Raw genomic sequence first — 20826 nt, 5'->3', positions numbered from 1 at the left:
ATTGCTATCCCGTCCCCGAAAAATTCCACTTTTTATTGGATAATTCCCTATTTTTTTCCCCAACATTTTAACAATCTTAACTTCTTAAGTATGGCCATCAACTCCTATGTACTGTGATGTTTCCGTATAGATATTTCTCTAGGTAATAATAAACACCATACTGACAATGTATATATGAGCGATTGCATGGATATTTTATGTTAGAAACGTGGAATACCATCGAAATAATTTTCAACATGCCATAATGTATATATATCTCATTTATTACTTGACATGCATACATTATATGAATGGAATATAATCTAATGGATAATACTATAAACATGCTTTTGATACTTTCTACAAGGTAATAAAAATTATTTCCAAAAAAAAATATCAGAAATTATACTTCAATATACTTAAATATTTAATATATATTTACATATTAATAGTCAAATTAGTCTCTAAAAAATAGAATATTTTTTAAATTCGTTCTTAAAATTTTTTTCAATCAAATTGATCTTTTAAAAATTACGAATTAATCATATTTGTCTTTCAGTGACTCTATTAACAATTTGTAAATAATTGATAATATAAAATGTTAACTGATAACATACATGATACCTGTTCATACCCTGGCCCAATGCAAAGGCCCAGGTCCAACTAAGAGGCCTAATCTAAAGGATTAAAGCCTTGCTAAGTACCGACCTTCACATAAGAAGTCGGCGTCAACCACGACTTGGTCTGAAGAGGTCGGATGTGAGATTAGCTGGCAGATAAACACTCATTCAAATGAGTAACCGCCCCTAAAATCTCTCTAACCGCCTCATAAAGCCGTATCTTAACCTCCCCAAGATAATAGGGACGGTTACCACCCTAAAGATACGGCACTACACCAACGGTGGTTATTGGCTCACCACTATAAACACACTGACACCCCTCAGGTATCTCTAAGTCCAATACTCTCTAAGACCTGCTTACGCTCTTGCTAACTTAGGCATCGGAGTGTCTTTGCAGGTACCACCCCCCATTCACACGCGAGCACAAGTCGGACGGAGCCTCCCGAGTTGCGGACCTACCCGGAGTTCTCCTCCATTACACACTTGGGCCGCCAAACGCCATTCGTCGTATTAATCTCCGGTTACCTACCGTAACATTGGCGCCGTTGCCGGGGAACCGCGAGATCATCCCTCGATGGCAGATAGATCCCATGAAGAAGGCCATGTCGAAACAGATTCCGAGCAAGAGAATCTAGACATGGGCAATGACAATGAAGACACAGCCCAATATCAAGACAATGATCAACACAGAGAGGGTACCTCCGGAGTAAAGAATCCGAAGGTAAATTCCTCGGAAGGGCGTGAATCAGAAAAAGGCGGACCAGCTCACGTAGCTGAACTAATGGGATTGGTCCATAGCCGCCTGGAGCAATTAGAACAAGAGCGGGAGAGGCAAAAGGAAACCGAAAGGTACCTTAAAGAGGAGATGGAACGGCGAAAAGAGTTAGAAAGAAAACTCTTGCAGCTAGAATCCTCCCTCAAGAACTCCCGCGATGAAGGAGAAGATCAACTCCCGGGCGGAGAAGATCCTTTCAGCGAGGACATAATGAGGGCAAAAGTTCCAAGGAACTTCAAAAGCCCTGATATGGACCTCTATGATGGAACTACGGATCCAAAGCATCATCTTAGCAACTTCAAAAGTCGGATGTATCTAGCTGATGCCTCCGACGCTACGAGATGCAAGGCTTTCCCGACCACTTTATCGAAAGCAGCGATGAAGTGGTTCGATAGCCTTCCCCCAAGATCAATCACTAGTTTTGAAGACCTCTCAAGGAAATTCTTGATGAGGTTCTCAATCCAAAAAGATAAGGTAAAACATGCACCGAGCCTCCTGGGAATAAAACAGGAGGTCGGAGAGTCTTTACGAGCCTATATGGAAAGGTTCAACAAGGCATGTTTAGAGATCCAAGACCTGCCCACAGAGGCAGTAATAATGGGGTTAGTCAACGGACTTAGAGAAGGCCCCTTCTCACAGTCCATATCTAAAAGACACCCCGTTTCTCTAAGTGATGTACAAGAAAGGGCCGAGAAGTACATCAACATGGAAGAGAATGCAAAGCTAATAGACCTGAGTTCGCGACCTGGACCCACTTCCTCCTCTAGGGAGAGAGAAAGGGAAGTCAAGAAGAAGGAAGAGCTCGGTCTCGAGAGGCCCAGGAAGTATCACTCTTATACTCCTCTAAAGACTTCTATAGTGGACGTATACAGAGAGATTTGCAACACTGAAAGGCTGCCACCCCCAAGACCTATTAAAAATAAAAAAGGGGGAAGTCGCAGCGAGTATTGCGAGTACCATAAAATATATGGTCACTCCACCAACGACTGTTACGACCTCAAAAATGTGATAGAAAAGCTGGCTAGAGAAGGTCGGCTTGACAGATATCTCATGGAGAGGTCGGACACCCATGGAAAGAGAAAGCGAGATGATATGGACAGGAGAGATCCTCCACCACAGACCCCTGAGAGACACATCCACATGATCTCAGGAGGATTTGCGGGAGGAGGAATCACTAAATCTTCTCGCAAAAGACATCTCAAAAGAGTCTATCAGGTCGGGGAAGAGACGCCCGACCTCCCCACTATCTCGTTCACCAAAAAAGATGGGCAAGGGATAATCCCCGGGCATGATGATCCCGTGGTGATAACTATGATCCTAGCCAACGCCCATCTCCACAGAACCCTAGTAGACCAAGGAAGCTCGGCGGACATCCTTTTCAAGCCCGCCTTCGACAAGCTAGGGTTAGATGAAAAAGAGTTGAGAGCTTACCCCGACACCCTATATGGGTTAGGGGATACGCCAATAAAGCCACTGGGATTTTTACCCCTTCACACCACCTTTGGAAAAGGGGAAAAATCAAGGACTCTAAGCATAGACTTTATAGTCATCGATGAAGGGTCAGCCTACAATGCCTTAATCGGCAGAACTACCCTTAATCGCCTTGGAGCAGTGGTATCAACTCCTCACCTCTGCATGAAATTCCCGACTCCAGGAGGAATAGCAACGGTGAGGGGAGATCAAAAATTGGCGAGGAAGTGCTATAACGAAAGCCTAAATCTGAGAGGAAAGGGCAAAGAAGTCCACACCATAGAGTTAGGTGGAGCAAGAACCAGAGAAGAGCTACGACCCCAGCCGGGAGGAAAAACCGAGGAGATACAAGTTGGAGAGGAGGAAGGAAAAAACACTTACATAGGAACCAACCTAGGGGAAACCCTGAAACAAAGGTTGGGTGAACTCCTAAGAGCTAATTCCGACCTCTTCGCCTGGAAGGCGTCCGACATGCCCGGGATTGATCCCGAGCTCATGTCCCATAAGCTCTCGGTGTACCCGGGGTCCCGACCTGTACAGCAAAGAAGACGCAAGCTCGGCCCAGAGAGGGCCTCCATAGTAGAAGAGCAAGTACAGGCGCTCCTGGAAGCCGGCTTTATTAGAGAGGTCAAATACCCAACGTGGCTAGCCAATGTGGTACTAGTCAAAAAACAAAATGGTAAATGGAGAATGTGCGTCGACTATACCGACTTGAATAAGGCATGTCCTAAGGACCCTTATCCCCTACCGAGTATTGATGCCCTGGTGGACTCCAGCTCAGGGTACCAATACCTATCATTCATGGACGCCTACTCGGGATATAACCAAATCCCGATGCATGAACCCGACCAGGAGAAAACATCGTTCATCACACCAAAAGCCAACTATTGCTACGTGGTCATGCCATTCGGACTGAAGAATGCAGGAGCCACGTACCAAAGGCTGATGAACAAAGTGTTTTCCCCCCATTTAGGGAGCTTAATGGAGGTATACGTCGACGACATGTTAGTAAAAACCAAGCAAGAAGTCGACCTCTTAACCGACCTCTCACAAGTCTTCAACACAATAAGGTTGCATGGGATGAGACTAAATCCCGCAAAATGCGCCTTCGCAGTAGAAGCAGGGAAATTTCTAGGCTTCATGCTAACACAAAGAGGGATTGAGGCCAATCCCGACAAATGCATAGCCATCCTAGAAATGAAAAGTCTGACTTGTTTGAGAGAGGTTCAACAGCTCAATGGCCGACTTGCAGCCCTCTCCAGGTTTTTGGCAGGATCGGCACTAAAATCCCTTCCATTATTCTCCCTATTAAGGAAGGGATGCCAGTTTGAATGGACTCCGGAATGTGAGGAGGCGTTCCAAGAGTTCAAAAAATTCTTAAGCCAACCTCCTATATTAACTCGACCAATACCGGGGAAAGACCTCGTCCTATACCTATCCGTCGCAAACAGGGCTGTCTCATCAGCCCTGATCAGAGAAGACGAGGTCGGGCAACACCCGGTCTATTTCACCAGTAAGGTTCTACAAGGTCCTGAGCTAAGGTACCACAAACTAGAGAAGTTTGCTTACTCCTTAGTGATAGCCTCACGAAGGCTACGACCTTACTTCCAGGCTCACACAATAAGAGTCCGTACGAACCAGCCCATGAAGCAAATCCTTCAAAAGACGGATGTTGCAGGGAGAATGGTTCAATGGGCGATAGAGCTCTCCGAGTTTGATTTAAGATATGAAACTCGGACTGCAATTAAAGCCCAATGCCTCGCCGACTTCATTGCAGAATATGCAGGCGAACAAGAGGAAAAACCGACTACATGGGAACTCTATGTAGACGGGTCCTCCAACAAGACGGGGAGCGGCGCAGGCATAATATTGGTAGACGGAAAAGGAACCCAAATAGAGGTCTCCTTAAAATTTGAATTTCCGGCTTCAAACAATCAGGCAGAATATGAGGCCTTGATTGCCGGATTAAAGTTAGCAGAGGAAGTTGGCACTGCAAAGGTGATGATCTACAGCGACTCACAAGTGGTGACTTCCCAAATAAGTGGAGAATATCAGGCAAAGGACCCCAATATGAAGAAATACTTGGAAAAAACCTTGGAACACCTTGGGCACTTTGCGGAAACCGAGGTTAAGCACATAACTCGGGATCTAAATAGCAGAGCTGACGCCCTGTCCAAGTTAGCAAGTACCAAACCCGGAGGGAACAACAGGAGCCTGATTCAAGAAACCCTCCAAGAGCCCTCGGTATCAAAAACAGAAGATGAACAAGAAGTACTTGAGGTAGTCGGCCTAAACCTCGGATGGATGAATCCCTTAGTCGAATACCTGAAATTCGACATCCTCCCCAAAGAGGAGAAAGAAGCTAAAAAGATCCGAAGGGAAGCACAACATTATACTTTGGTGAGAAATGTTCTTTACAGAAGAGGGATATCAACACCATTGCTGAAGTGCGTACCGACCTCAAGAACCACCGAGGTGTTGGAGGAAGTACATAGTGGGATCTGCGGAAACCATCTCGGAGCAAGGTCGCTGGCCAGGAAAGTAATTCGAGCAGGATTCTATTGGCCGACCTTACAGAAAGATGCAACAGACTTTGTGAAAAAATGCCAGCCATGCCAGATGCATGCAAATTTCCACGTGGCTCCACCAGAAGAGCTCATCAGTATAACTTTCCCCTGGCCTTTCGCAAAATAGGGAATGGATTTGTTAGGTCCTTTTCCCCAAGCACCAGGGCAAGTCAAATACTTGATCGTGGGAATAGATTACTTCACAAAGTGGATAGAAGCAGAACCATTAGCCACTATCACCGCTCAAAGAAGTCGCAAGTTCCTCTACAAAAACATTATCACAAGATATGGAATACCTTATTCTATCACCACAGATAATGGAACCCAATTCACCGACGCCACCTTTAGAAGTCTGGTAGTCAGTCTGAAAATCAAACATCAATTCACCTCGGTAGAACACCCACAAGCCAATGGGCAAGCCGAGGCAGCTAACAAGGTCATACTGGCAGGTTTGAAGAAGAGATTACAGGAAGCAAAGGGAGCTTGGACTGAAGAGCTCCCTCAAGTGCTGTGGGCTTATAGAACAACCCCCCAATCCGCCACAGGAGAAACACCCTTCCGACTAGTCTACGGCGTAGAAGCCATGATTCCTATAGAAATCAGTGAGCAAAGCCCAAGGGTAATTCTCCATGATGAGGTCGGAAATGTACAAGGGCACAAAGAGGAGCTCGACTTGCTCCCCGAAATCCGAGAAAATTCCCAGATAAGAGAAGCGGCATTAAAGCAAAGGATGACTACCAGATACAACAAGAAAGTCATTCGAAGAACATTTGCCTTAGATGACTTGGTCCTAATCAGAAACGACATTGGAGTCAACAAATCGGGAGAAGGAAAGCTCGCCGCAAATTGGAAAGGGCCATACAAAATCAAGGAAGTGTTAGGAAAAGGTTATTATAAAGTAACCGACCTGGATGGCACTGAGCTACCAAGGTCGTGGCATGCTTGTAATATGAAAAGGTACTACAGTTAGAAGCGAACTCTACTCCCTGATGTACTCTTTTCCCAGCTTCATGATTTTTTCCCAAAAAGGGTTTTTTCTGGAGAGGGGTTTTTAACGAGGCATCATAGTAGAGGCTAAGGGAAACATACTGTCAAGACCCTTAGTAGCAAAAAAGGTACCTTCCTAATTAATAAAGATCTTTTTTACAATATCTCTCTTAATATCCTCCTTTATTTTTTATAAGTCTTTCTACGAAACGCGCCGACTTAAGCTCGACAAAACGTGAAAATCCCATGAACCGACCTAACATGGTCGTCAGGATGAAACGACGAAGTACAAGTCGGTGTAAAGAGGTTATATGAGTTGATCGTATTAAACTCGGGAACTATCCGACTCTTAAGTCGAATCCGAGTAAGACAAACTCGAAATAGCTTCGAGTAAAAGAAAACCGAGCTCCGAGTAGATGAAAAACGCATCACAAAAATAACCTAAGTCATGAAAACTCACCAAAGCAAAGTTGAGTATAAAGGATAACAAAAGAGATATGAAAACCTGAAAAAGTTTAAAGTTTGCATACAAGCCTTTGCACGAAAAAGGCTCGAGAAAACAATGCAAGCTAACAAAAGGTTTTCTCCGGAAAGATCAAACATATTCAAAACAGAAAAGCATGTGCACGCATAAGGTAACTTAAAACCCTTATCCAAAAAAGGGCACCTACTTCGTTTAAAAAACCCTTATCCAAAAAAGGGCATTTATTTTGTTTAAAACCCTTATCCAAAAAGGGCACCGAACAGAACATTTTGTTTACGGCCTTAAAAGGCCAGAAGAAAATTGTTCACAAACCACCAACAAATAAATAGAAGTTTAAAAAAAAGGGGGAACCCACAGGCCGGGCCCCCATATAGCCATAAAATAGAAGTCATTTTTTCAGAGTCGAAGAGGAATCACCACCACCAGGAGAAGCGCCACCAGGACCGGGAGGAGGAGCCAAAGAGGAAGTCGGAGCAAGGGTTGAAGAACTCGGAGCATCTTTGGAATGAGGAGGAGACTCAATAATCCTCTGCCCCCGAGTCTTTAGGTCTGACTCGAAAACGACCTCGGGGACAGGAGGATCAACAATGGCGCCATCAATAACCACTTTATCAGGATGTAATGGAGAAAGGTCCAAGTCGGGGGCTATAACCCTGACCTGCTCCAAGAAAATTCTCCAAGACTCCTCGGCGCCCTCGGCGATAGAGTCCTCCAACTCAGTATAAGCATTCCGAGAGTTCATCAAATCCTTCCTCACCTCCACCATATCTTTAAATAAGCTTTGATAACTCTCCTGGGCTGCCTTCCTCAGATTTGCCTCCATAGTACATTGGGCTCGCAGCTGGCTCTCCTTCTCCCGGAGGACATCTCTCTCCTTCCTCAATTTATCCCTCTCCTCCTTCAACTCCCTCTCATGTTTTTCAAACATAAGAAGCCTCTCCTCTAACTCCTCAACCTTTGGGGAAGTCCCCAAGGAGCTGAGGGGAGTCTTCTCAAATATGTCCAAAAGTTTGCCACAAACTCCCGCCGCCCTAAAGCTTTCCTCGGCCAGAGCGGTAAGGTGGTTCCGAACAGAAACATCATCCATATTTATAAGAGGATAGATGTTCTTTCGGACGAATGCAAGAGCATCCGCCTTAACCCCACCTTCCCAAGAAGGGCCAGACTCAGAAGTCTTGCGCTTCTTCTTCTCCGGCTCGGAAAGTAGTTGGGCAGAAGGGAGTGGTCGAGCCAAACTTGAGGAGGAGGAAATAATAATAGGTTGAGAGGGAGTACCCACATTTCTAGGAGGAGGAGGAGGAGGAGGAGGAGAGATGACCGCCTTGGCACCCCCGGACCTAGCCCGGGATTTCGCCTTGGCCTCCTGGACCCTCTGGTAGGACTCTTGAGCATTCTTTTTTGCCATATCTACAAAAGAAACAACCAAGTCACAAGTCGGTAAAATACAAGTCGGACAAAACAACTCGGAAATAAGAAATGCACGCACTACCTATGCAAGATTGAACAAAAGCCGACGTCCCCTGAAGGATTTTCCTCGTATCTAAGTATGGGGCCCTCCCCCATGCTTCTCGGAAAAACCCCACAATGGCCGCCTCCACCTCGTCTAGGTCATCTAGACCAATCTTTTCGCAAGGGGAGGCCGGCAACCAGTAAAGAGGAAAGCGGGGGGAGGAATGCTCGTCCAGAAAAAAGGGGTGGTGACCCTCTACGGCTTGAACTTTGAAGAAGAAGTTTTTAAAGTCGTGGAAAGATTCATCAAAAAGGGTGAAAATCCTCCGACCTTGAATGGCTCGGAAGGATACCCATTGTTGCTTGTTGTTTAGCCCACTAAAGGGCTTAGTCATATGAAAAAGATAAAAGAAAATTCTCAAGGAAATCGGAAAGTCCAGAGCATGGCTTATAAACTGATAGATCTTCAAAAAACCCCAGGAATTGGGGTGAAGTTGAGTAGGGGCAACTTTACAGTGGTGCAAAACGGATATCTCGAAATCTGAGAAAGGAAGAAAAACACCCAGGCGGGTGATCATACATTCATACATGAAGAAAAAATGAGGGGCCACCTCATTAACTCTCCCAAAACAGACCCGGTCTTCAGGACCCGGGGTTATCAGTTCATATTTGGGCTCGTCCTCCTCCGAAGTACAGAGCCTATGATGAGTACGGAGGTGAGTGATGAACTCAGCGTCGACCAACGGTTCCTCCCCAAGGACCGTAACGTCAACCCACTGAGAAAGAATGTCTACAGAAGCCATTTTTTATATAAAGAAAAGTGGCAGAAACCTACAAAAGGGAAAAAGAAAAAGAAAATCAAAAAACACGGCCCCTAAAGAAGAGAGATTCGAAACTAGAATCTATAGGCCAACCTATCTACTCGCAAAACAAAACATGCAAACATAAGGCATGACATGGAAAAAACAAAACTAACCTTTATCCGGAAATGAAGGTTGGAGAAGAACAGAAGTCTTCGAACGCAAGAATGCAGCACGAACAAGATAAGAAGAAGTTTGAAAGATTGCAGAAACGGAAAATGGAAAGAGAGGGAAAGTATTTATAAATAGGCTAAGGGGCATAATGGTAAAAAACGAGGCAGTCATTAATGAGACTGCACCGTTACCAAAGTCCTCAATCCCTAAATAATCCCTCAACGGACGCGACGCTTGAATTGACGTAACTGTCAGAAACTAAAGGTCGCGAAAATCACGTCGGTTTCCAAGATCCGTATTCTTTCAAACAAGTCGACTACGCACCCGAGTTGAATACTTGAACCCAAACTTTAGAGAAAATTTGGGCTCAAGTAGGGGCACTGTTCATACCCTGGCCCAATGCAAAGGCCCAGGTCCAACTAAGAGGCCTAATCTAAAGGATTAAAACCTTGCTAAGTACCGACCTTCACATAAGAAGTCGGCGTCAACCACGACTTGGTCTGAAGAGGTCGGATGTGAGATTAGCTGGTAGATAAACACTCATTCAAATGAGTAACCGCCCCTAAAATCTCTCTAACCGCCTCATAAAGCCGTATCTTAACCTCCCCAAGATAATAGGGACGGTTACCACCCTAAAGATACGGCACTACACCAACGGTGGTTATTGGCTCACCACTATAAATACACTGACACCCCTCAGGTATCTCTAAGTCCAATACTCTCTAAGACCTGCTTACGCTCTTGCTAACTTAGGCATCGGAGTGTCTTTGCAGGTACCACCCCCCATTCACACGCGAGCACAAGTCGGACGGAGCCTCCCGAGTTGCGGACCTACCCGGAGTTCTCCTCCATTACACACTTGGGCCGCCAAACGCCATTCGTCGTATTAATCTCCGGTTACCTACCGTAACAATACCTAACATATCCAATTGAATGCTGATCAAATATGTTTTTAAAAATCTATCAATTTAGTTATGTTAAGTCATATTGGAGATATAGTTTATTTAATTGAAAAAAATTGACAAAATTAATAAATTTTTATGAATATATTTATAATCAACATCTAATTAGACATGTCAAATGTTATGTATGTTGTCAATTAACGTTTTATATTATTAATTATTGACAAAAATTATTAATAGAGTCACTTAAAAATAAATATAATTAATTCATAATCTTTAAAAAATAAATTTAATTAAAAAATCTTTTAAAGATGAATTTGAATAATGTTCTATCTTTTGACTATTAAGTATTAACCCATATATTTACATTAGTAAACAAAAATACTGTGGCGTTCCAGGAAGGTTACTTTATGTCTACAAAGTTGGGTAGAAATAAAAGAGCACAAGATGGATGCATACTTGCATAGTGCAAACAAAGGTGAGAGCTATTGGCTGCTCAAAAATGTTAGATTTCAACATGGAAGATGGTACTCAATAGGGCAACCCTAGAGTCTAGAGGTAGATGCTAAAATTGTCTAATAGTGGCATCAAAGGTGGCCTTGAAACCTCTCGGACAATGTATTTTATTAAAGCAATACCCTACTTTGGTCTACTAGGACTTTTATGAATAACTAATGGGTTTTCAAACAATTTTAATTTTTAACTGTTAAATAGGTTTTTAAAACAGATGGTTTAACCAAATATATTAGTTTTTTTTAAAAATTATTCAATTAATTAGCTTTGTGACAATTATAATAAACTTAAATTAATTGAATAATTAATAATTTATTTATCCACTTAAATAAGTGTCAAAATTTAAATTTTGTTTTATATATACAATATATGTACTTAATTGTCACAAAATTGACTAAAGACTAAAAAAGCATAAAACTTGTTTGATATTAATAACTTTTAAAAGAATTAGTAGATAATTTTTTAAAAAAATCTATTCGCATCAAATGCTTTTCTTTCTTTTTTTTTTTTGGAATAATCTCATTATATATGTAGCTTGTTAAACAAGCATGTGGCGGCTGTATTGCTTCTTACTTGGGTGGGGTCTTGATGATGAGTTGATGACACTTATTAAACTAATATTTTTTTCTAATGAGTGATATAAATAATTTACACAGACAACTAGACATGCCTCAAGAGCTTAAAATAAAAAAACTCGGGAACGAATTTCACTTCATTACATACAAATCCAAATGGTAATTTGACTGCCTTACCTTTATTATTTTACAAAGAAGAAAACCACAAAAAAAGAGTCAAATGTTAGCACAAAGGCTGTTTACATGATGAAATCATTTAAGTTAATTTTTTAATATTATTCTTTTAAAAATAAAAATAGCACAAAAATTAGAGTTTTATTATGATTTAATTATTTTTTTAGTCCTTATAATTTTATCAAATTTTAATTAAATTCTTTTTTTTTTCATTTGAGTCTTTGAACTAATATTTATTTTAATCAGGTTCCGTAAATATTACAAGAGATGTTAAACAAGAATAAATTTACTATTATACCCATCATTTACTCTTTATAAATTATTTGTATTCAATAGATACTCGTTTCAGAATCTAAATCCTACAACAATCATCCTAGATCTTGAGCAATAATTAAATCTGTGAATAAAATTCACCCAAACATACACTAACAAACAAATCAAAAAAGCATTTTCATGACTTCTCATAATTTGTTCAGCTTGATTTATAAAACAGACATAACAACTTTATCATGAAAATGGATGACAAAGTCACACCTGAGAAAATTTAGAATCACCAGAGGGTGAAACTTTAGCACGAGTTCTTCTGCCTTCTAATATAACATGCACATTAACATAATTGATCATTGGAGTCTACAATCAAACATAGAGTCACATTTTTCCTAAACAATTCAACCAACTCAAAAATTATAGTAGTAAAGAGGGTTTACCTCATCCGCAATATAAACAGTTTCAGTAGTACCTTCTATTTCAATGGTAGCACATACCAAAAAAAACTTAAATGAAAAATCAAACACAAGTAAGAGCAATAATAATAACAATGATGAAAATAAAAGAATTGTAGAGTATGAATTTAAAAATAAAACGAATTTGAGTCGGGTGAAAAACTGAGCTAAATTTTAGAGGCAATTTCAGTGCCTAAAATATCGGCGTTTTAATTGAGAAGACGAAGGTGAAAAAGAGCATCGTTTCCAACCTCAATCCTGAGCTCGCTTTCTTCCTCCAATTTGATCTGCTGCTTCACTCCTGAGCTCGATGTACCGCCACCGTGCGCCATCATTATTGTTACGCTATCACAATACACAGTTCAAAAGAAAATTTGATTTCACTTATTTATATAAAACGATTCAATTCCAATTTCTACTCGAGGGTTTTTGTTTCATCAATCACTTGTTCATTCTACTACAAGTCCCTAATACTTAGGTGGAAAAAAATTTTCGAGAGTACAACAATGACAACAGAACCAATAACAATTAGGAGGAAAAAAAATTACAATCTACAAAGAGAAAGATTTTCATATAACTCAAAATTCTGAGCGAAAGAAACTGCGGTGCTGCAAGTAGTAGCAGTAAAAACTGTTATGGACCTGTCGTATGGAGCACCAAACAGCCCAACGACGACCTAGGTTCCAAAGTGACCAGAAAGTCGGAAATCTCTAACTAATATTCAAATTCAAATAATTTTCTTATCTTAGCCAACAGGATAAGATAAGATAACAACACAAACTATATAATGGGAGTCAAGGGCTCCCTCAGGTACGTCACACATTCGTAACCCATACTTACACCTCTTAGATATATTCTAACTTGAACGTTGGAGTGTCTTTGCAGGTACCACCTCGTCGCTCCAAGAGTTTGATCATGTCATCACCAAGACCAGCAAATCCCTGATCATTCTTTCAACCCGTACTAACGAAATCTTGTACAAAAACCAAACCTGCTCGTAATGGCATGTTTCGTGAAGAAGAGGACGATGAAGCACGATTCTGGTGAAGAATTTTTAACAGAAACACGTTCAACAGTGGCAATAGCAACAACGAAACGACACTCTCGAGCAATGTTTCAATAGTGGAGTTAAATTCGGTTGACGATGATGTGCACAACAAAGGAAAGAAGGAGGAAATGAAGGAGAATAACAGTAAAAAAAGATAATTTTGTCTTTTTGAAAAATTGAAAGAAAGAGATAATTAAGATTAAAAAAATTAAAGTATCTTAAATTTGAGAACGGAATATTTTATTAAATCAAACGTTTTTTTTTTATCAAAATAAGGACTTAATTAAAAAAAATTTAAAAATCTAACGAAAAAAAAAATATTAAAATTTAATTAAAAATTTGACAAAATTAAAAAAACTAATAAAATAATTAAACCTTATATTATCTCTAGACTCTCTTCTGCCATTAAACTAGATGCATGATGACTCAATTAAAATGAATCTTATACATCATCTATTTACAAAAAGAAATTAACTAAATATATATGAAAGTCTCCGATCCAACCATGACGTAAATGTATTACTCAAATTTTTAAAAATTGAATTAGTCATCAAATAAGTGAAATTATAAATAAAAAAATTTAATTAGAATTTAACTGAAATTAAATTAAATATAATAAAATAATATATAAAATATATAAAATATATTTTTTAAAATTGATTTTTTATTTATTATTTTAAACCAGTTATATATTAAAAAATTGCACCAATTCAATTGATTAATCAATTTTTGATTGATTTACTGTCAAATAATTTTGTTTATCTTAAATTAGATCAATGTAATAACCACCTTTCAATTAATCAAACCAAATTGATCAATTCAATCTGATTCTCATAACCATACTACTACTATTCATGTGATATTTAATACAATTGTAAGATATGGAAAAACAAATGCAATTGATCAATGGTAATAACGCTATATGTATCATGCCTTATACTTTTTAATAAAAAGTGAAGATTATCTTTTGTCAATAGATAAATTACCAAAAAGTTATAATGTATAATGTACATATTTTTTATAAATTTAGTAAATTTTTTTAATTTTTAATCTAATTTTATTCTTCACAAAAGAAACATCAATATTGATAGATTCAATTAGTTATTATTTGTGAATATAGCCAATGCAAATGAAGAAAAAAACTTCAATTAACTAATTAAATATGTCTTATTTTCTTTTTAAAATAGAAAAAATTAGAAATGATATTACATTGTCTATTTTTTTAAAATAAAATCAAACCAAATTTTCTAATTTTAATATTAAAAATATCATAGATTAAATTATTCAGACAGACATTTTTTTGTGACTAAAATAAACTAAACAAAAAAAACAAAACAAAAAAACTGCTTAAATAGAGGAACAGTCTCGTTTAAAACTACTCTTAAACTCCTCCCAAAGTGAAGAAAGCTCCACATGAGAAAGTTATAATTTCATCGCCATCTTTGCCATAATGTCTGCCACCGTGTTTGCATCTCTCATAATCAAACGAAAATCAACACGCCAATTCTAATGCATGATATCTCTTATTTTGAGCACCAATAGATCAATAAACCAAAAACCATCTTGGTGATTAGTAAAAAGATTAAATGCTTCCACACAATCCGTCTCACAAATAACATCTCGTTGACCTACATCCCAAGCTAAGAGATATCCTCTCCAAATAGCAAACAATTCTCCTTGAAGAATACTATTACTCTCAATCATTCCCAAACATCCCCTTTGTCAACTCTCATTACAATCTCTAATAACACAAGCAAAACCAACACTATCACCCGAACCAAGATAACTAGCATCACAATTAATCTTGAAAGTACCAATGGACAGGGGATTCCAAAAACCATTTAGAGTAGAGGGAAGAGACATACGTTACAATTCAAAAATATTCCTAAGCTTCTTTTTTGAAGTTAATGCCAGATAAATCACTTTTTCTGGAGGCCAAATTTTATGAGGATTAAAGATGTCATTATTCCTTACTCGTCATATCCACCAAAGTCCCGAAAAGAATTTGAACGGATGCTCTCTATTATGATACAAGAACCAATTTTTCAAATCCAAAGGATAACAAGAAATATCCAACCTGTGCCAAACAAGCTGAGCTTTTGGATAATCCCGAATATAATATAAAACCGATTCCTGGCTAGAAAGACATCTTTGGCACCTATCCGATAACGACATCCCTCTTCTGAAGCAAAAACTTGCAGTAGGAAGAGCCTCCTTAAGACACAACCAAGCCAAAACTTGTACTTTTTGGGAACAAGTTGGCGCCAAAACTAAAGCCAATTCTCCCGCTCCTCCCAACTAAACAGTTGCTTACACAACCACAAGTAACCATTGCATGAGTCATAGACTTTGACAGCAGACCCAAACCAATACCAACCCACTTCCGGACATGCTTGCACATCTGGATTGTAAGAGAGAATATTACCTTTCAGATTTTGAGATAAAGGAGAATAAAAAGTATCTAAATGCCATCTACCAACCGGCCAAATATCCTGTATTCGGAGATTCGAATAAGAAATGTGAACATAATCCATTTCATTAGATAACTGTCCTTCTCTCCTCCAGATAGAAAACCAAAAATTCTGGTTCAAATCTCAATACACCAAGCAAACCCATCTTTCAACACTTCCCAAGCCTTGCAAAGACTCCTCCAAATGGGAGAGTCCTTATTTTTAGAACAACTAAAACAGTCATATAGAGATGATCGGTATTTGGCATCCAATAATTGGACCCATAATTTGTTTGGCTGCTGGAAAAAAGTCCAAACTAGCTTCTCAAAAAGAGCAATATTCACAAAATAAGGATCTTTAATCCCCAAACCTTAATATTTTTTTGGAGTAACGAGTATCTTCCAACTAACAAGATTCAATCCTCTTCCATCAACTTGTCATTTTTAAAGAAAATTTTTCGTCATAGACTCCAATTTACTAATGATTCTTTTGGGAAAAATAGAGACTGACATCTAGTATGTGGAAATAGCGACTGCAACAGAATTAACCAAACAGAATCTACCAGCCTGATTGAATAAACTCCCTTTCCACTTTATTAGTCTATTTTAAATCTTATGTAAGATACCATTAAAAGCTGAATGGATTATTCTAAAATGGCTAAGGATAACTCTAAAATACTTGTCTAAGTCCTGGATAAATCTAATAAAAGATATCCTAGTGAAAATCTAAAAAAAAAAAAGAGATAGAAGCTAAGAAAGTTATTTCTCAAGAAAAATTACTCATATGAAATTAATATAATATTTGTATATAAGAATAATAATTACCATATAAATAAACAAGTATTATGTGAAAAGGTTCAATAAAAATTTGTAGACACTATCAATGACATTTGGGTAGCCAACATTTTTTAATTGTACAATTTTTTTTCTTAAATTATAAACGAAGGAAAAAAAGAGGATAAAAAAGAAAATCAAAATTGAAAAGAAGGAAGGAGGCAAGAAAACAGAAGTGGTTCCCCACAGCATCCCCTTCCCAACAAGAGAAGCAAGAAGCCCGTTCCTGTTACTGTTCCTCTACCACCGAACACACCCGCTTCTTCTCTTTGCTAACCTGCGCCTCCTGCCTTATCGTGCGCACACTTTCTTCGATAACATTCACCCACAAAGGCAGCCCCCTTTCTCTCTCATCTCTCTCTCTTCTCTCTCCCTCTCTACAACATCACCGCCATCAACCTTTCCCCATTGGAACCATAAGGTCCCTTTTTTCCGGTGTTGTTAGGGGTTTAGGGTTGGGGGAAGAAGCACTAGGGTTAGGGTTTCTGAGAGATGTTGTATGATGAATCTTCTTTCTCTATGTTGGAAGCCGTTCGGCCACGGCGGCGGTGATGCTGTCTCTTCCGCCGCCGGAAGGGAAGGCAAGGACGGCCTTCTCTGGTTCCGCGATGTCGGAAGGTACGGCTCCGGCGAATTCTCGATGGCCGTTGTCCAGGCTAACCAGGTCCTCGAGGATCAGAGCCAGATCGAGTCCGGTCCCCTCGGAACCTTCGTCGGCGTCTACGACGGCCACGGTGGCCCCGACGCCTCACGCTATGTCTGCGATAACTTGTTCCGCAACTTTCAAGGTTCCCAAATTTTAGAGTTCTTCTCAATTACGAGTTCGCTTTGCTATTTCTTATGACTTATGAATGATCTTTCAATCGATTCGCTTTTCGTGATTGTTTGAAAAAGTTGTTCCTTTTTTCGTTTTTCACGTGAATCACTGATGAAGTGTGTGTGAACTGTGAAGTAGTTGCTCTGTCTCTATCAATAACTTCTCTTTTGGCTTGTGAATTGATTTTGGATGTGATTTGAACTAAATTTTTTATTAGACTTTCAGTCTCTATTTTTTGGTTTCTCGTTCATGGTTTATTTATTTATTTGGTGAAGGGGCACTTCTTATTGAGCTGTATTAGGCTTTCTGTTTGTTGTTTGTGTGCAGCTGCGTCAGCTGAGTCACAGGGGGTTGTGACGGCCGAGACTATTCAAACTGCGTTCCGGAGAACTGAGGAAGGGTTCACTGCTCTTGTTTCTGATCTGTGGAGTACTCGGCCTCAAGTTGCCACTACCGGGACATGCTGTCTGGTTGGAGTGATCTTCCAGCAGACGCTATTCGTGGCGAATCTAGGAGATTCCCGTGTTGTGTTGGGTAAGAAAGTTGGCAACACTGGTGGGGTAGCAGCGATTCAGCTATCTGCTGAACACAATGCAAATCTTGAGGCTGTTAGGCAGGAGCTTAAAGAATTGCATCCTGATGATCCCCAAATTGTTGTCCTTAAACATGGAGTGTGGAGAGTAAAAGGCATTATTCAGGTAATTTACACGCTTCTTTCTTCCTCTGGAAAAGTTAATCATGTTATACCAGCATCTTCATGAATGTGATCAAACATTTATTACTTGAATTCTCCAGTGTCTGTTCTGTTGAGGTGCTGTGATCTATGTGAAAATTGTGTATTGAGTTTTGATGTTAGGGAAAACAGTGCCTTCACTGCCTTGTGTGTCCCATGCCTTATTTTATCTGATATTCTCATCCTCACTATGTTCTGGTGTGTCTTGCCACAGTTCTGCCAGAATGCTTGTAAAAGTAAACTGGGAATGTTAAACATTGTTCTTATTGGTTAGTGCACAAAAAACTACTCTTATTCTACTAAATTCTGCACTTAACTTCTTATCATATTAACTTAGGCCTTGTGGCATACTGTTACATATAATAGAAGGAAGAGACTCACTTGGGAAGTTTACTTAGTTAAGCTTGATGTTTGGTTCTATCACATATATTAGAATTTAGAAGCAAGAAACTCACTTAGGAAGTATAGTTAGTTATTCTTGGTGTTTGATTCTAAGGTTATTGAACAATCCCATTATAGAAGCAAGACAAACTTGGGAAGTATATTTAGTGAAGCTTTGATGAACAAATTCTAAGTTTATTGAACAATACCGTGGCAAGGAACAAGACTAAATGCATCAGGAATTTGTTCGTGAAGCTAACAGGGGACAATGGTCCAAACTCCCAAAATTGGTCTGAAATATTTGATTTAAGATAAATCAATTTTTATATAATATATTAATTATTTTTTTTTCACAGCTAATTTGAACACATTTTTTTCCAGATGTATTTCATTGTTTTATTCAATTAATCAAGTCTGTATTTGCTGGTTAGTCACTGGGTCCAGTTTTGCTGCTAACTCTTGCAACCATTATCCTTTTTTTTTTCTTTTGTTAGTATTACTTTTCACACTGGAATAATGACAACATTGTATCACACTTCCATGATGTTTGGTGCAGGTTTCTAGATCTATAGGTGACGTATATATGAAACATGCGCAGTTTAACCGGGAACCAATTAATCCCAAATTCAGACTTCCTGAACCAATGAACATGCCTATCTTGTCTGCTAATCCAACTATTATTTCTCATCCTCTCCAACCAAATGATTCCTTCCTTATATTTGCATCAGATGGTTTATGGGAGCACCTGAGTAATGAAAGAGCAGTGGATATTGTTCACAGCAATCCACGTGTGGTAAGGATCCCCCCTCTTTCTCCTTTCTTTCACTAATATCTGTATGGGAATCATTGTGTTGTTGCTCTCTGCATTTTTCTGGCTACAAATTGCTTTAGTTTAATAATTTAAGTTTCAATTCATACAACAGGTTATCTGAGTGTAACCCCCCATTTTCTTGCAATACTATTGTGAATGGAGTAGTTTCTGTTGCCTTCTGTCATAGGTTTGACAAGTCACACATATTTACTGTTCAGTCGACCCCCCTATCTCAACTGCTAGCCTTGTGCTTGAAGCTTTATTCATTTAGTTTAAAGTTTTGAGTCTCCTTAATCCTCATCACTTCCTATTCCCGTTTATATATTCTTTCTTGGCAACATTAAAAATGCAATTCCAAGATGAGTGCAAGGATTCTTTTCTGGCAAATATTGAGCGGAAAAGATTGTCATTCTGTATGCCTGCAAATTTAGTCCACCCTACGTTACAGGGCTTCTTAGTTGTTAAATTACTTAAATATTCGTATAACATAATTTCCATGATTATGTATCTTTCTATTTATTGACTTTTAACAACCTAACCCACCACAATAGCTTGACCTGTAGATGATGCAACATTAACTTCTCTTTTGCTCTCATGATCTTAACTCAATAAAGGGGAAACCACTTAGACATTTGCTTTTTCTTTATTGCTACCTCTTACTTTATTGGTATGCTGCAGAAGACTTTATAGGTTAAACTAAGTTTTTGAGTTGCCATATCATGATATGGCTTTGCATTTTAGTTTTTGAGATTTTATTAATCAGCTGTTATGTGATTTTATGTCTACCTATACGTTGGCATAATAGTTGATGAGAAAGCTCGTATATGGGTGCAGGGTAGTGCGAAGAGGCTAGTGAAGGCTGCACTACAGGAAGCAGCAAGAAAACGAGAAATGAGATATTCAGACCTGAGGAAGATAGACAAGAAGGTTCGGCGCCATTTTCACGATGATATAACTGTTATTGTTTTATTCTTAAACCACGACCTTATCTCCAGAGGCACCCTTCTCCACCCTCCACTATCCATTCGCAGCGCCCTCGATCACTGACTCACTCTCCCTAGTTTCTACCAATGTAAACATGCTCTTCTTTTCTCCTTTTTCCCCCTTTCTTTTTGGACGGCTTGTAAACATGCATGGCTTTGTCTGCTTTGTCTTTGTGTTATACGGGGGGTGTTATGTTGTGTTCTGGCAACTGTTCCAGTGGATAAGATTGGGTTCTATCACCGGCAGTGTTGCTAGAATATACCATTCACTCTGCTATGGCACCTATTGAGAATGCTGAGAGACAAAACAACTAATTCGTGAGGCTCCTACCTATCATAACACTTGTTATTAGAAAAATTTATCCATTAATTAAAATATTAGAAGAAAAATTTCATCAAGCCATTTTGATTTAGCAATAGCCCCCACTCTCTGGACTCAATCCTTTACACACACTTATCAGTCTGAGTTTCGTATATTATACAAGAAGTTTACGTGTGCCGTTGTTTATGATTGCTGAATTCATCATCTTTAAAGTTAGAATTTTGCGACAATTACGTTTGGTGACCACAGCGACCCCA

General features: G+C 39.2%; 1 protein-coding gene across 3 annotated transcripts; it reads left to right on the top strand.

Annotated features, from left to right (window-relative positions):
• The first annotated feature begins 16479 nt into the window (after nucleotides 1–16479).
• On the top strand, nucleotides 16480–20650 carry LOC112796317 (probable protein phosphatase 2C 42). Of its 3 annotated transcripts, none has more exons than XM_029297775.2 (5): nucleotides 16480–17310; nucleotides 17667–18037; nucleotides 19010–19025; nucleotides 19182–19246; nucleotides 20099–20650. In XM_029297775.2, exons 1-5 carry the CDS (start codon nucleotides 17022–17024, stop codon nucleotides 20309–20311), a joined length of 954 nt encoding a protein of 317 aa, XP_029153608.1. In that variant the 5' UTR covers nucleotides 16480–17021; the 3' UTR covers nucleotides 20312–20650. The 3 variants fall into 3 exon arrangements, with proteins under 3 accessions (XP_029153608.1, XP_025694483.1, XP_025694482.1); XM_025838698.3 differs by lacking the exon at nucleotides 19010–19025 and adding an exon at nucleotides 18287–18341; XM_025838697.3 differs by having other exon boundaries at nucleotides 19010–19246.
• The last annotated feature ends 176 nt before the right edge of the window (nucleotides 20651–20826 follow it).

Source organism: Arachis hypogaea, chromosome 4 (genome assembly GCF_003086295.3).
Source record: "Arachis hypogaea cultivar Tifrunner chromosome 4, arahy.Tifrunner.gnm2.J5K5, whole genome shotgun sequence".
Lineage (NCBI taxonomy): Eukaryota > Viridiplantae > Streptophyta > Magnoliopsida > Fabales > Fabaceae > Arachis > Arachis hypogaea.
This window is presented reverse-complemented; position numbering and strand designations above follow the sequence as displayed.

Coding starts and splice junctions, on each gene's coding strand:
- LOC112796317 (XM_025838697.3), top strand. CDS start 17,022: ATGATGAATCTTCTTTCTCTATGTTGGAAGCCGTTCGGCCACGGCGGC. Junction 17,311..17,666: donor CTTGTTCCGCAACTTTCAAG/GTTCCCAAATTT, acceptor GTTTGTGTGCAG/CTGCGTCAGCTGAGTCACAG. Junction 18,038..19,009: donor GAGTAAAAGGCATTATTCAG/GTAATTTACACG, acceptor TGTTTGGTGCAG/GTTTCTAGATCTATAGGTGA.